This window comes from Salvelinus namaycush, chromosome 27 (assembly GCF_016432855.1).
Source record: "Salvelinus namaycush isolate Seneca chromosome 27, SaNama_1.0, whole genome shotgun sequence".
Taxonomy (NCBI): Eukaryota; Metazoa; Chordata; class Actinopteri; order Salmoniformes; family Salmonidae; genus Salvelinus; species Salvelinus namaycush.
In genome coordinates this window covers 799,124-813,516 of record NC_052333.1, presented here as the reverse complement: position 1 = coordinate 813,516, position 14,393 = coordinate 799,124, and the positions used below count along the sequence as shown (strand labels likewise).

General features: G+C 44.9%; 1 protein-coding gene across 1 annotated transcript in view; it reads right to left on the bottom strand.

Annotated features, from left to right (window-relative positions):
- Positions 1–920: 920 nt before the first annotated feature.
- The window catches only part of LOC120021988 (angiopoietin-2-like), a 79,897-nt gene continuing 66,424 nt past the window's right edge, over positions 921–14,393 (bottom strand). Inside the window, exons 6-8 of the mRNA XM_038965792.1 lie at positions 13,725–13,891; positions 3,098–3,228; positions 921–1,497 (exon numbers count right to left, since the gene is read on the bottom strand). Coding sequence (XP_038821720.1) covers positions 1,337–1,497; positions 3,098–3,228; positions 13,725–13,891 — 459 coding nt within the window. The 3' untranslated portion in view covers positions 921–1,336. The remainder of the gene's footprint in view (positions 1,498–3,097; positions 3,229–13,724; positions 13,892–14,393) is intronic.

Here is a 14,393-nt window from a genome sequence, read left to right as displayed (position 1 = left end):
AGGAGAGGAGACTGGAGGGGAGGGGAGGAGAGAGGAGGGAAGGAGAGGAGAGAGGAGGGGAGGAGAGGAGAGAGGAGGGAAGGAGAGGAGACTGGAGGGGAGGAGAGGAGAGAGAGGAGACTGGAGGGGAGGAGAGTAGAGAGGAGGGAAGGAGAGGAGACTGGAGGGGAGGAGAGGAGAGAGGAGGGAAGGAGAGGAGACAGGAGGGAAGGAGAGGAGAGGAGAAAGGGGAGGAGAGAGGAGGGAAGAAGAGGAGAGAGGAGGGGAGGAGCGGAGGGGAGCAGAGGAGAAGAGAGTGAAGGGGAGTACTGTAATACCCTTAGAGAAGGGGTCTGTTCTGACCTCTGTAGTACCCTGGTCAAACGTCCATGTTGAAGCCTTGGAGACGGTGACGTAGTTGGAGTAGATGGAGCCAAAGACCACTACATTTTATTGGTATTTTTTTTCCCTTTTTTCTGTAAAATAATGATTTTACTTCTCCTTTTATCACAAATATACAGTTGGGAAAGTAAATATGCTTGTAGAAACACCTGTGTTTATTTATCATGCACTTTTATGAGGATAATTCTCTCCTTAAAAAAGGGATTTACAAGCATCTCTGAGTGGCATAGAGGGAAAAAGTCAGGAAGAATTACTGTTAAAGTTTTCTGGACAACGAAAGTGAAAGGGGAGTAGCAGTAAGCCATAATATACCTGTCACGGCCGTTTAAAGGACCAAGTACATACTTGTTTATTTAACGATGTCGCCAACAAAACAATAAACAACCAAGCGACACGTGACGCCAACGTAGTGCTCACAGGCAACTAAACATGCACAACTACCCACCAAACCAACACGGAACATGGCAACCTAAATAGGCTCCCCAATCAGAGACAACGAGAAACAGCTGTCTCTGATTGGGAACCCACTCAGGCCACCATAAACCTACATACCCCTAGACAATGCAAATCCCCATAGATGACCAAAAAACCTAGACAAGACAAAACTAAACAAACCACCCTTGTCACACCCTGACCTAACCAAATAATAAAGAAAGCAAATATAACTAAAGTCAGGGCGTGACAATACCATTATGCATCCACAATATATGTACAATCACATTATAAAACACACATTTACGGTGTAAGCCACTGCGCCATTTCAGCGGGAAACATTTCTAAAACGGAAAACATTTCAGAAAAAAAACGTCTAAAAATCTCCACTCAAATATCATATTCCGTATTTCTGTCAAACGTCATTATTCCAGAATCGCTCATCAGTCAGTAATTTAGTCAGTCAGGGTGATGTCATCAGTCGCTTCCCGCTGACGTCATCGGCGATCGCCGGCGTTATGCCTCAGAAGCCTGCGGGTCGAACCATCATGGTAGTCACGGTAGTCATGAGGCTCGGTCCCTTCCAGTAGTACCACTTGATGCCGTTGTAGCGGACCACGTTGGAGACGCCAGCGTAGTAGATACCGTTCAGGTTGGAGGGACCACACGCCTCAAACCACCAACCTAGTGGAGAGGGGAGAGGTCAGGGGTCAGGAAGAGAGAGAGAGAGCAGAGGGACCACACGCCTCAAACCACCAACCTAGTGGAGAGGGGAGAGGTCAGGGGTCAGGAAGAGAGAGAGAGAGAGCAGAGGGACCACACGCCTCAAACCACCAACCTAGAGGAGAGGGGAGAGGTCAGGGGTCAGGAAGAGAGAGAGAGAGCAGAGGGACCACACGCCTCAAACCACCAACCTAGTGGAGAGGGGAGAGGTCAGGGGTCAGGAAGAGAGAGAGAGAGCAGAGGGACCACACGCCTCAAACCACCAACCTAGTGGAGAGGGGAGAGGTCAGGGGTCAGGAAGAGGGAGAGAGAGCAGAGGGACCACACGCCTCAAACCACCAACCTAGAGGAGAGGGGAGAGGTCAGGAGTCAGGAAGAGAGAGAGAGAGCAGAGGGACCACACGCCTCAAACCACCAACCTAGTGGAGAGGGGAGAGGTCAGGGGTCAGGAAGAGAGAGAGAGAGCAGAGGGACCACACGCCTCAAACCACCAACCTAGTGGAGAGGGGAGAGGTCAGGGGTCAGGAAGAGGGAGAGAGAGCAGAGGGACCACACGCCTCAAACCACCAACCTAGAGGAGAGGGGAGAGGTCAGGAGTCAGGAAGAGAGAGAGAGAGCAGAGGGACCACACGCCTCAAACCACCAACCTAGAGGAGAGGGGAGAGGTCAGGGGTCAGGAAGAGAGAGAGAGAGCAGAGGGACCACACGCCTCAAACCACCAACCTAGAGGAGAGGGGAGAGGTCAGGGGTCAGGAAGAGAGAGAGAGAGCAGAGGGACCACACGCCTCAAACCACCAACCTAGAGGAGAGGGGAGAGGTCAGGGGTCAGGAAGAGAGAGAGAGAGCAGAGGGACCACACGCCTCAAACCACCAACCTAGAGGAGAGGGGAGAGGTCAGGGGTCAGGAAGAGAGAGAGAGAGCAGAGGGACCACACGCCTCAAACCACCAACCTAGAGGAGAGGGGAGAGGTCAGGGGTCAGGAAGAGAGAGAGAGAGCAGAGGGACCACACGCCTCAAACCACCAACCTAGAGGAGAGGGGAGAGGTCAGGGGTCAGGAAGAGAGAGAGAGAGCAGAGGGACCACACGCCTCAAACCACCAACCTAGAGGAGAGGGGAGAGGTATCTACTACGCTGCATCGATCATCATGTCACCAGAATAAGAGGATATTTATTATAAAGCAGCATTAAGATCATCACCAGGCTCTTTCAACAGCAGTTATGTTCATCATCATTTATTTAATCTGTAGCCTAACAAACTGCATGGTTTTCCTGAGTTGGAGGACCACACGTCATTACGTGATTCCAAGTTGACTTCCATTATATCAATATTTCCACATAAAAGCGTTTCCACCAACATTTCTCGCTTAATTAATTTTACCAACAAAGAAAAATATCAACACCTTGTCAAGCTCCTTTAGTTTCGTTGACATTTGGATTGTTTACCGACAAAAAATTTATGTTTCTATCAGGCCTGTCATGACATGCTTTATCTGGTACGTTCTTGACTAGCGTAAAACAGCGGGTTAAATGAAAGAAGAAGAGGGCCTCAGAGCCTGTACCTCCAGAAGCCATCTGGGCGCACTTGCAGGAGCAGCGGTCGTTGTCTCGGTCCTTGGTGCTGAACTGGGTCCCAGGGTGGGTCAGACTACTGGTGCGGCCAGCACTACCACTGAATCCCTGGGCATGGAGACTGGGAGAACGGACCAGAACAATCAACACAAATACACTGTATTTAACAACCATACTTCTGAAATGCTGGCCATGGAGACTGGCAGTGGGAGGATATTACTGCGCTAATGAGTTACTTGATGTGGAGTTCAATGTATTCATGGATCTATGTAGTACTGTGTGCCTCCCATATTCTGTTCTGGACTTGGGGAGTGGGAAGAGACCTCTGGTGGCATGTCTTGTGGGGTATGTATGTGTGTCTGAGCTTAGTGCTAGTAGTTTAAACAGACCTCTGGTGGCATGTCTTGTGGGGTATGTATGTGTGTCTGAGCTTAGTGCTAGTAGTTTAAACAGACCTCTGGTGGCATGTCTTGTGGGGTATGTATGGGTGTCTGAGCTGTGTGTTAGTAGTTTAAACAGACCTCTGGTGGCATGTCTTGTGGGGTATGTATGTGTGTCTGAGCTTAGTGCTAGTAGTTTAAACAGACCTCTGGTGTCTTGTGGGGTATGTATGTGTGTCTGAGCTTAGTGCTAGTAGTTTAAACAGACCTCTGGTGGCATGTCTTGTGGGGTATGTATGTGTGTCTGAGCTTAGTGCTAGTAGTTTAAACAGACCTCTGGTGGCATGTCTTGTGGGGTATGTATGTGTGTCTGAGCTTAGTGCTAGTAGTTTAAACAGACAGCTTGGTGCTTTCAACAAGTCAATACTTCTCACAAACTCAAGTAGTGATGAAGTCAATCTCTACTCCACTTTGAGCCTGGAGAGATTGACATGCGTATTATTAATGTTAGTTTTCCTTGTACGTTTAAGGTCCAGCTGTGCTGCTCTGCTCTAAGCCTATTGTAATTTTCCTAAATCCCTCTTTGTGACACCTGACCACACGACTGTACAGTAGGTAAGGTGCGACAAAACTAGGGCCTGTAGGACCTGCATTGTTGATATTGCAGAGCATCGGTTTATTATGGACAGACTTCTCCCCATCTTAGCTACTGTTGCATCAATATGTTTTGACCATGACAGTTTACAATCCAGGATTACTCCAAGCAGTTTAGTCACCTCAACTTGCTCAATTTCCACTTTATTTATTACAATATTTAGATGAAGTTTAGGATTTAGTGAATGATTAGTCCCAAATTGTATATATGTTTTTATATTCAGGACTAATTTATTTCCACTCATTCTGAAACTGACTGCAGCTCTTTGTTAAGTGTTGTCATTTCAGTAGCTGTAGTAGCTGACAAGTAGTCGTCCTCATACACAGACACTCTGGCTTTACTCAGAGACTGTGGCATGTCATTAGTAAAGATTTTTTATTTAATTAAGGAGCCTAGACAGCTACCCTGGGGAATTCCTGATTCTACCTGGATTATGTTGGCGAGGCTTCCATGAAGGAACACCCTCTGTGGTCTGTTAGACAGGTAACTCTTTATCCACATTATAGCAGGGGGTGTAAAGCCATAACACATACGTTTTTCCATTAGCAGATTATGATCGATACGGTCAAACAAAACAGCTCCCACAATCTTTTTATTATCAATTTCTCTCAATGTCTCTCACAATCATCAGACATTTCTGTAAGTGCCAAACATGTTGAAAACCTTTCCCTATAAGAGTACTGAAAACAGGTTGTTAATTCATTGTATTTGGTCAAACACATTTTTTTTATATGGCAAATAGGAGTGTCAATAATGTTGGTTATCATCCTCAGTAATTTTCCATCCAAGTTGTCAGACCCCGGTGGCTTGTCATTGTTGACAGACAACAATATGTTTGTCACCTCTTTCACACTGACTTTACAGAATTCTAAATTACAACGCTTGTCTTTCTTAATTTGGTCAGTTATACTTGGATGTGTAGTATCAGCATGTGTTGCTGGCATGCTGACATCCCTATCTTACCAATGAAACAAATCAATATTTGGTAATATCAGAGTGTTTTGTGATGAAGATAAATAAATGATGGCGTCAAGTTCACCTTTTTGGTGCTCTAAAGCTTTTTACTATCATTCTTATTGATTTGCAGTACGTTTGCTAACTGATTGGTCTGCCAGAATTATTTGGCATACCTTTTGCCTCATCCCTCTTAACCAAACAATTTTTCAATTCCTCATCAATCCAAGGGGATTCAACAGTTTTAAGTTATTTTCTTAATGGGTCCATGCTTATTAGTAACTGGGATAAGCAATTTCACAAGTGCAGCGTCTGTTTGCTCCTCATTACACAACTCACAAAAGCAAATATTCTTTACATCATCAACATATGAATCACTACAAAACTTAATGTATGACCTCTTATACACTATATTAGACCCAGCCTTTGGAACTTTGGTGTTCCTAGATATGGCTACTAGATTGTGATCACTACATGATTTGGATACTGCTTTAACCTGTCTCGCCAACAGCCAATGAAATTGTAGGGCGCCAAATACCAATCAACAAAAATCTCATAAATCAAATTTCTCAAACATACAAGTATTAGGCACCATTTTAAAGATAGAATTCTCGTTAATCCAGCCACAGTATCTGATTTCCAAAATGCTTTACAGCGACAGCTCCACAAACGATTATGTTAGGTCACCACCAAGTCACAGCCATTTTTCCCGCCAAAGAGAGGAGTCACAAAATGCATAAATAGAGATAAAATTAATCACTAACCTTTGATGATCTTCATCAGATGACACTCATAGGACTTCATGTTACACAATACATGTTTGTTTTGTTCGATAAAGTGCATATTTATATCCAAACATCTCATTTTACATTGGTGTGTTATGTTCAGTATTTCAAAAACATGCTATGATTTTGCAGAGGGCCACATGAATTCACAGAAATACTCATTATAAATGTTGATGGAAATTCAACTGTTATGCATGGAACTTTAGATACACTTCTCCTTAATGCAACCGCTGTGTCAGATTTCCAAAAAACTTTACGGAAATATAATCTGAGTACGGCGCTCAGAGCCCAAACCAGCCAGAAGAAATATCCGCCATGTTGTGCCGTCAACATTAGTCAGAAATAACATTATAAATATTCACTTACCTTTGATGATCTTCATCAGAATGCACTCCCGGGAATCCCAGTGTCACGCCCTGAACTTAGTTATCTTTGTTTTCTTTATTATTTGGTTAGGTCAGGGTGTGACAAGGGGTGGTTTGTTTAGTTTTTGTATTGTTTAGGTGTTTTGTATGTCTAAGGGTTTTTTGTATGTCTAGGTGTTTATATGTCTATGGTTGCCTAGATTTGTTCTCAATCAGAGGCAGCTGTTTATCGTTGTCTCTGATTGGGGACCATATTTAGGTAGCCATATTCCTTGGGTAGTTTGTGGGTTGTTATTCTATGTTTAGTTGCCTGTTCTGCACTAGCCATATTGCTTCACGGTTCGTTTTGTTGTTTTGCTTAGTTCTGTTCAGTGTTCTCTCTTTTATTAAAGAGTTATGTTCGCTTACCACGCTGCGCCTTGGTCTCCTCATTATGACGAACATGACACCCAGTTCCACAATAAATGTTTGATTTGTTCGTCCATCATTTATGTCCAAATACCTCCTTTTTGTTTGCGCGTTTAGTACACAATCCAAACTCACGACGCGCGGGCAGGTCCAGGCGAAAGTTCAGATGAAAAGTCATAATACAGTTCGTAGAAACATGTCAAACTAAGTATAGAATCAATCTTTAGGATGTTTTTTTCATAAATCTTCAATAATGTTCCAACCGGAGAATTCCTTTGTCTTCAGAAATGCGATGGAACGCAGGTCTAACTCTCACGTGAACACAAGTGACTGGCTCATGCCACTCTGGCAGACCTCTGACTCAAACAGCTCCCATTCCCCCCTCCACAGTAGAAGCATCAAACAAGGTTCTAAAGACTGTTGACATCTAGTGGAATATGACCCCATAGACATAGATTCGATAGGCAATGACTTGAAAAACTACAAACCTCAGATTTCCCACTTCCTGGTTAGATTTTTTCTCAGGTTTTTGCCTGCCATATGAGTTCTGATATACTCACAGACATCATTCAAACAGTTTTAGGAACTTCAGAGTGTTTTCTATCCAACTCTACTAATACTATGCATATATTAGCAACTGGGACTGAGGAGCGGGCAGTTTACTCTGGGCACCTTATTCATCCAAGCTACTCATTACTGCCCCCTGCAGCCATAAGAAGTTAATGGGTAATATAGTTGGAAGCGGTGGATGGTATGCACTCCACCTGAGTCTGATTAGGGCGCGACTCCTTCTACCTCTTCTGAGGCGTTGGCGTTTTGGTGCAGGGGGGATGTTGACCAGAGAAAGCTCAAGAAGGGGTTGCGTTAGCAGGGGGGAGATGTTGCTGAAGAAAGTGGTGATGTTGGCAGGAAGGGGAGCTCTGGCCGGGGGAAAGACTATGAGAGGATTGGGTGTGGGCAGTGTGGGCAGTGGAAGAATGGGAGGGTGACCTGGATTGGCTAGCTAAGGAAGTGATTTAGAGATGGGGTTTAGGGTTTGGACTGTTCTGGCTAAAGGGATTGATCATTAATAGTTACATTGGCTACAAAATTGATTTCTTTGGATATAAGGAAGTCCTAGAGAGAATGACTATGGATATGAGACTGCCTTAGCTACAGGGACAGATGGGAGAGGGGGCTGGCTGTGGATATGAGACTGCCTCAGCTACAGGGACAGATGGGAGAGGGGGCTGGCTATGGATATGAGACTGCCTTAGCTACAGGGACAGATGGGAGAGGGGGCTGGCTGTGGATATGACACTGCCTTAGCTACAGGGACAGATGGGAGAGGGGGCTGGCTGTGGATATGAGACTGCCATAGCTACAGGGACAGATGGGAGAGGGGGCTGGCTATGGATATGACACTGCCTTAGCTACAGGGACAGATGGGAGAGGGGGCTGGCTGTGGATATGACACTGCCTTAGCTACAGGGACAGATGGGAGAGGGGGCTGGCTATGGATATGACACTGCCTTAGCTACAGGGACAGATGGGAGAGGGGGCTGGCTATGGATATGAGACTGCCTTAGCTACAGGGACAGATGGGAGAGGGGGCTGGCTATGGATATGAGACTGCCTTAGCTACAGGGACAGATGGGAGAGGGGGCTGGCTATGGATATGAGACTGCCTCAGCTACAGGGACAGATGGGAGAGGGGGCTGGCTATGGATATGAGACTGCCTTAGCTACAGGGACAGATGGGAGAGGGGGCTGGCTGTGGATATGACACTGCCTTAGCTACAGGGACAGATGGGAGAGGGGGCTGGCTGTGGATATGAAACTGCCTTAGCTACAGGGACAGATGGGAGAAGGGGCTGGCTATGGATATGAAACTGCCTTAGCTACAGGGACAGATGGGAGAAGGGGCTTGCTATGGAGGTGTTTGGCCCTGGAGAAGATGCTTCCTTGGCCTAGGAACACAAGGGAAAGAGTTGGATGCCTTCCTTGGTTGGTTGGATGGATGGAAGAAATCGCAAAGTAATTGGGTGACCCGACTGCTCCAGAGAAGGGGTTGCATTGGCCTAAAAAAAGGCTGGATAAGGGTTGCGTTGTATGGAGAAGAGGTTACATTGGCCAGAGAACGCTCAAGAAGGAGATGCCTTGGCCGAGTGCGGCCTGCATCGGCTGGGTAGAAGCCTAGCACAACAGGCCTCTGGCTGGGGTGATCCCTACGTAAACCCAACCCTGAGGAGGAGGACCAGATGTTCACAGCATGATAATGAACCTAGCACATAATCAGCGAGGTGAGACGGAGTGCTGCTCAGCAGTAGTTGGCAAAAGAGCTGACAGCTCACCAACACTAGCACCATTCAGAGTAGGATGAATATAGCTCCTAGAAACAGATCCATTTTGCACCGGCTTAATGGGTAAAGTTAGGATTTTAGGTTATTTAAGGATGATCCTGGAACTAAATGTAAAGTTAACTTAATTACTTCCGGTGCTATACAAACTTCTACACTAACGAGCATTTCGTTTCACCACAAAAAAATGTACCTTGTCAAACACATCCGGCCTTTTTCAAACACTTCATCAAAGTCCACTTCATCTACACTGAGACTCAACTGTTAATGGATCTGCACGTCAATCACATTCCTCTGTTTTGAGGCACTTCTGAGTTGAAACAATCCGTTAGTTATCTCAGGTTGGGCTTTAGTAGTGGAGAGAGGAAGAAAGCAATTATAGGGCTTTAGTAGTGGAGAGAGAGATACCACCACAGGGCTTTAGTAGTGGAGAGAGAGATACCACCACAGGGCTTTAGTAGTGGAGAGAGAGATACCACCACAGGGCTTTAGTAGTGGAGAGAGAGATACCACCACAGGGCTTTAGTAGTGGAGAGAGAGATGCCACCACAGGGCTTTAGTAGTGGAGAGAGAGATACCACCACAGGGCTTTAGTAGTGGAGAGAGAGATACAACCACAGGGCTTTAGTAGTGGAGAGAGAGATACCACATCAGGGCTTTAGTAGTGGAGAGAGAGATACCACATCAGGGCTTTAGTAGTGGAGAGAGAGATACCACCACATGGCTTTAGTAGTGGAGAGAGAGATACCACATCAGGGCTTTAGTAGTGGAGAGAGAGATACCACCACAGGGCTTTAGTAGTGGAGAGAGAGATACCACCATAGGGCTTTAGTAGTGGAGAGAGATATACCACATCAGGGCTTTAGTAGTGGAGAGAGATATACCACATCAGGGCTTTAGTAGTGGAGAGAGAGATACAGCCACAGGGCTTTAGTAGTGGAGAGAGAGAGACCACATCAGGGCTTTAGTAGTGGAGAGAGAGATACCACATCAGGGCTTTAGTATTGGATAGAGAGATACCACATCAGGGCTTTAGTAGTGGAGAGAGATATACCACATCAGGGCTTTAGTAGTGGAGAGAGAGATACGACCACATGGCTTTAGTAGTGGAGAGAGAGATACCACATCAGGGCTTTAGTAGTGGAGAGAGAGATACCACCACAGGGCTTTAGTAGTGGAGAGAGAGATACCACCATAGGGCTTTAGTAGTGGAGAGAGATATACCACATCAGGGCTTTAGTAGTGGAGAGAGATATACCACATCAGGGCTTTAGTAGTGGAGAGAGAGATACAGCCACAGGGCTTTAGTAGTGGAGAGAGAGAGACCACATCAGGGCTTTAGTAGTGGAGAGAGAGATACCACATCAGGGCTTTAGTATTGGATAGAGAGATACCACATCAGGGCTTTAGTAGTGGAGAGAGATATACCACATCAGGGCTTTAGTAGTGGAGAGAGAGATACGACCACATGGCTTTAGTAGTGGAGAGAGAGATACCACATCAGGGCTTTAGTAGTGGAGAGAGATATACCACATCAGGGCTTTAGGAGTGAAGAGAGAGATTAAACATCAGGGCTTTAGATGTGGAGAGAGAGTTACCACATCAGGGCTTTAGTAGTGGAGAGAGAGATACCACATCAGCGCTTTAGTAGTGGAGAGAGAGATACCACATCAGGGCTTTAGGAGTGAAGAGAGAGATACCACATCAGGGCTTTAGTAGTGGAGAGAGAGATACCACATCAGGGCTTTAGTAGTGGAGAGAGAGATACCACATCAGGGCTTTAGTAGTGGAGAGAGAGATACCACCACAGGGCTTTAGTAGTGGAGAGATAGATACCACCATAGGGCTTTAGTAGTGTAGAGATAGATACCACATCAGGGCTTTAGTAGTGGAGAGATAAATACCACATCAGGGCTTTCGTAGTGGAGAGAGAGATACAACCACATTGCTTTAGTAGTGTAGAGAGAGAGACCACATCAGCGCTTTAGTAGTGGAAAGAGAGATACCACATCAGGGCTTTAGTAGTGGAGAGATAAATACCACATCAGGGCTTTAGTAGTGGAGAGAGAGATACCACATCAGGGCTTTAGGAGTGAAGAGAGAGATACCACATCAGGGCTTTAGTAGTGGAGAGATAAATACCACATCAGGGCTTTAGTAGTGGAGAGAGAGATAGCACCACAGGGCTTTAGTAGTGGAGAGAGAGATACCACATCAGGGCTTTAGTAGTGGAGAGAGAGATACAATCACAGAGCTTTAGTAGTGGAGAGAGAGATACCACATCAGGGCTTTAGTAGTGGAGAGAGAGAGAGCACATCAGGGCTTTAGTAGTGGAGAGAGAGATACCACATCAGGGCTTTAGGAGTGAAGAGAGAGATACCACATCAGGGCTTTAGGAGTGAAGAGAGAGATACCACATCAGGGCTTTAGTAGTGGAGAGAGAGATACCACATCAGGGCTTTAGTAGTGGAGAGAGAGATACCACATCAGGGCTTTAGTAGTGGACAGAGGACCACCTGGGAGTGGATATTTGTTTGACCTGCCAGGCACGGCCACGTGCTGCTGCTGACTGGTTGGTTTCATATCAAATGGCACTCTATTCCCTACATAGTGCACTATGGTCCCTGGTCAAAGATAGTGCACTATGGTCCCTGGTCAATGATAGTGCACTATAGTCCCTGGTCAAAGATAGTGCACGCTGTAGGGAATAGGTTGCCATTTGGGATGCAGATTGTGTTCCTGTTTTCCTCAGCTGGAAGGGGATGCCTCAGGGGCAGCGGTAGCTGCAGCGATGGAAAGAGAGATGGAGACAGAAAAGCGGCAGCTTGCCCACTGCTACAGCTCATCACTGATGATGTTCTTCAAGACAGACCACACGATCTACTCTTCCTTTCTTTCTACCCGGCGATAAAGAAAAGCAAAGTTAACGTGTGAATAATGGTGGATGATTTGACAGAGTGGAGGGATTTACATCGCAGGCTTAAGGAAGTCTGAAAGGGAAGAATTCCCACGCAATTATGCCTTTCAGAAACAAAACTCTTTACTAAAACTCCCCAGAATCACTTCCGTTTAGTTTCTGATTCTAATCTGATTGTGACACGGCTCTAAGAGACTCACATTCCAGAAGGAATGGAACACGGAAGGTAATTCAAAGTCAAACCCATCAGATACATTTTAATAACATGATCAGATAAAATCTCACTTACTGGAAGTGGCTGTTTAACATGATTTTAACTACGATTAACATGTAAGAGAAAATCTTTTCTTTTTTTATTTAAATATGGACTTCGTTCCCTATGAACCCTTATTCCAACCGCAAGGTGCTACAGAGGGTAGTGCGTACGACACAGTACATCACTAGGGCCTAGCTCCCTGCCATCCAGGACCACTAGAAAAGGACCCTGAAAAGATTTTACCCCCAAGCCATAAGACTTGTAAATTGCTAGTTAAATAGTTAACCAAATAGCTACCTAGACTATCTGCAGTGACCCTTTTTGCCCTAATTATTTTAACTCATCACATACGCTGTTACTGTCTATTATCTATCCTTTACCCCTACCTACAGTATACTGCTGTTACTGTCTATTATCTATCCTTTACCCCTACCTACAGTATACTGCTGTTACTGTCTATTATCTATCCTTTACCCCTACCTACAGTATACTGCTGTTACTGTCTATTATCTATCCTTTACCCCTACCTACAGTATACTGCTGTTACTGTCTATTATCTATCCTTTACCCCTACCTACAGTATACTGCTGTTACTGTCTATTATCTATCCTTTACCCCTACCTACAGTATACTGCTGTTACTGTCTATTATCTATCCTTTACCCCTACCTACAGTATACTGCTGTTACTGTCTATTATCTATCCTTTACCCCTACCTACAGTATACTGCTGTTACTGTCTATTATCTATCCTTTACCCCTACCTACAGTATACTGCTGTTACTGTCTATTATCTATCCTGTTGTCTAGTCCCTTTACCCCTACCTACAGTATACTGCTGTTACTGTCTATTATCTATCCTTTACCCCTACCTACAGTATACTGCTGTTACTGTCTATTATCTATCCTTTACCCCTACCTACAGTATACTGCTGTTACTGTCTATTATCTATCCTTTACCCCTACCTACAGTATACTGCTGTTACTGTCTATTATCTATCCTTTACCCCTACCTACAGTATACTGCTGTTACTGTCTATTATCTATCCTTTACCCCTACCTACAGTATACTGCTGTTACTGTCTATTATCTATCCTTTACCCCTACCTACAGTATACTGCTGTTACTGTCTATTATCTATCCTTTACCCCTACCTACAGTATACTGCTGTTACTGTCTATTATCTATCCTTTACCCCTACCTACAGTATACTGCTGTTACTGTCTATTATCTATCCTTTACCCCTACCTACAGTATACTGCTGTTACTGTCTATTATCTATCCTTTACCCCTACCTACAGTACATGTACATACAGTATCTACCTCAATTACCTCGTACCCCTGCCCATTGACTCAGAATTGGCACCCTGTGTATATAGCCAAGTTATCGTTACTCATTGTGTATTTATTCCTTTGTGTTTCTCTCTGCATCGTTAGGAGTAAGCATTTCACTAGTAGTCTACACCTGTTGTTTACAAAGCATGTGACAAATAAAATGTGATTTGATTTGCCTTCTAGCTCTTGGCCGCCACTGTGGAAGGGTGTATTGCATGCTGGTACCTGTAGTTTTTGTTCTCTGCGTCTATATAGAAGTGACTGTAGTGGGAGTAAGCTTCGTTCCCCTCAGCATCCTTCAGCTGCACCTGGAGACTGTACTCTTGGGAGCTGGTCAGCAGGTGGATGAGGTCATTTCCTGCCCAGTACTCTCCCGAGGGATCCCCAAAACCCTGCATCAGGTATGGTGAGAGAAAGAGGACAAACTGAACGAAGGGTCATATAAAAAAAAAACACTTTACATGGTAAATATGACATCAACAGAGATATGTTAAGATACAATGTCCCTTCAGAGCGACAGATGACATCAACAGAGATATGTTAAGATATAAATGTCAGTGTACCTTTGAGAGGAATGAAGAGGGATAATGTGAGTGAAGAGTTAAATTATTTTTACTGAGGAAAGTGAATAAGCAAATGTTAACATCTTGATCATTCCTGACAATCTTTGACCTACTACTGACAGTTAGTCCCTGTATTGCTTGACCCTGCAATGTCGTAACCCGGAGCTCGACTAAATGACATTACTAATCTGCTCCCGAATGTGCTAGGCCAGAACATGGACATTGATTCTATCCTAGTCTATGTGGGTTTTAATGACATTATGAAGGGCAGTTCTGAACAGTTGAAACTGGATTTTAAAGAGCTGATTGACTCTCTGCTAGACACTAATAA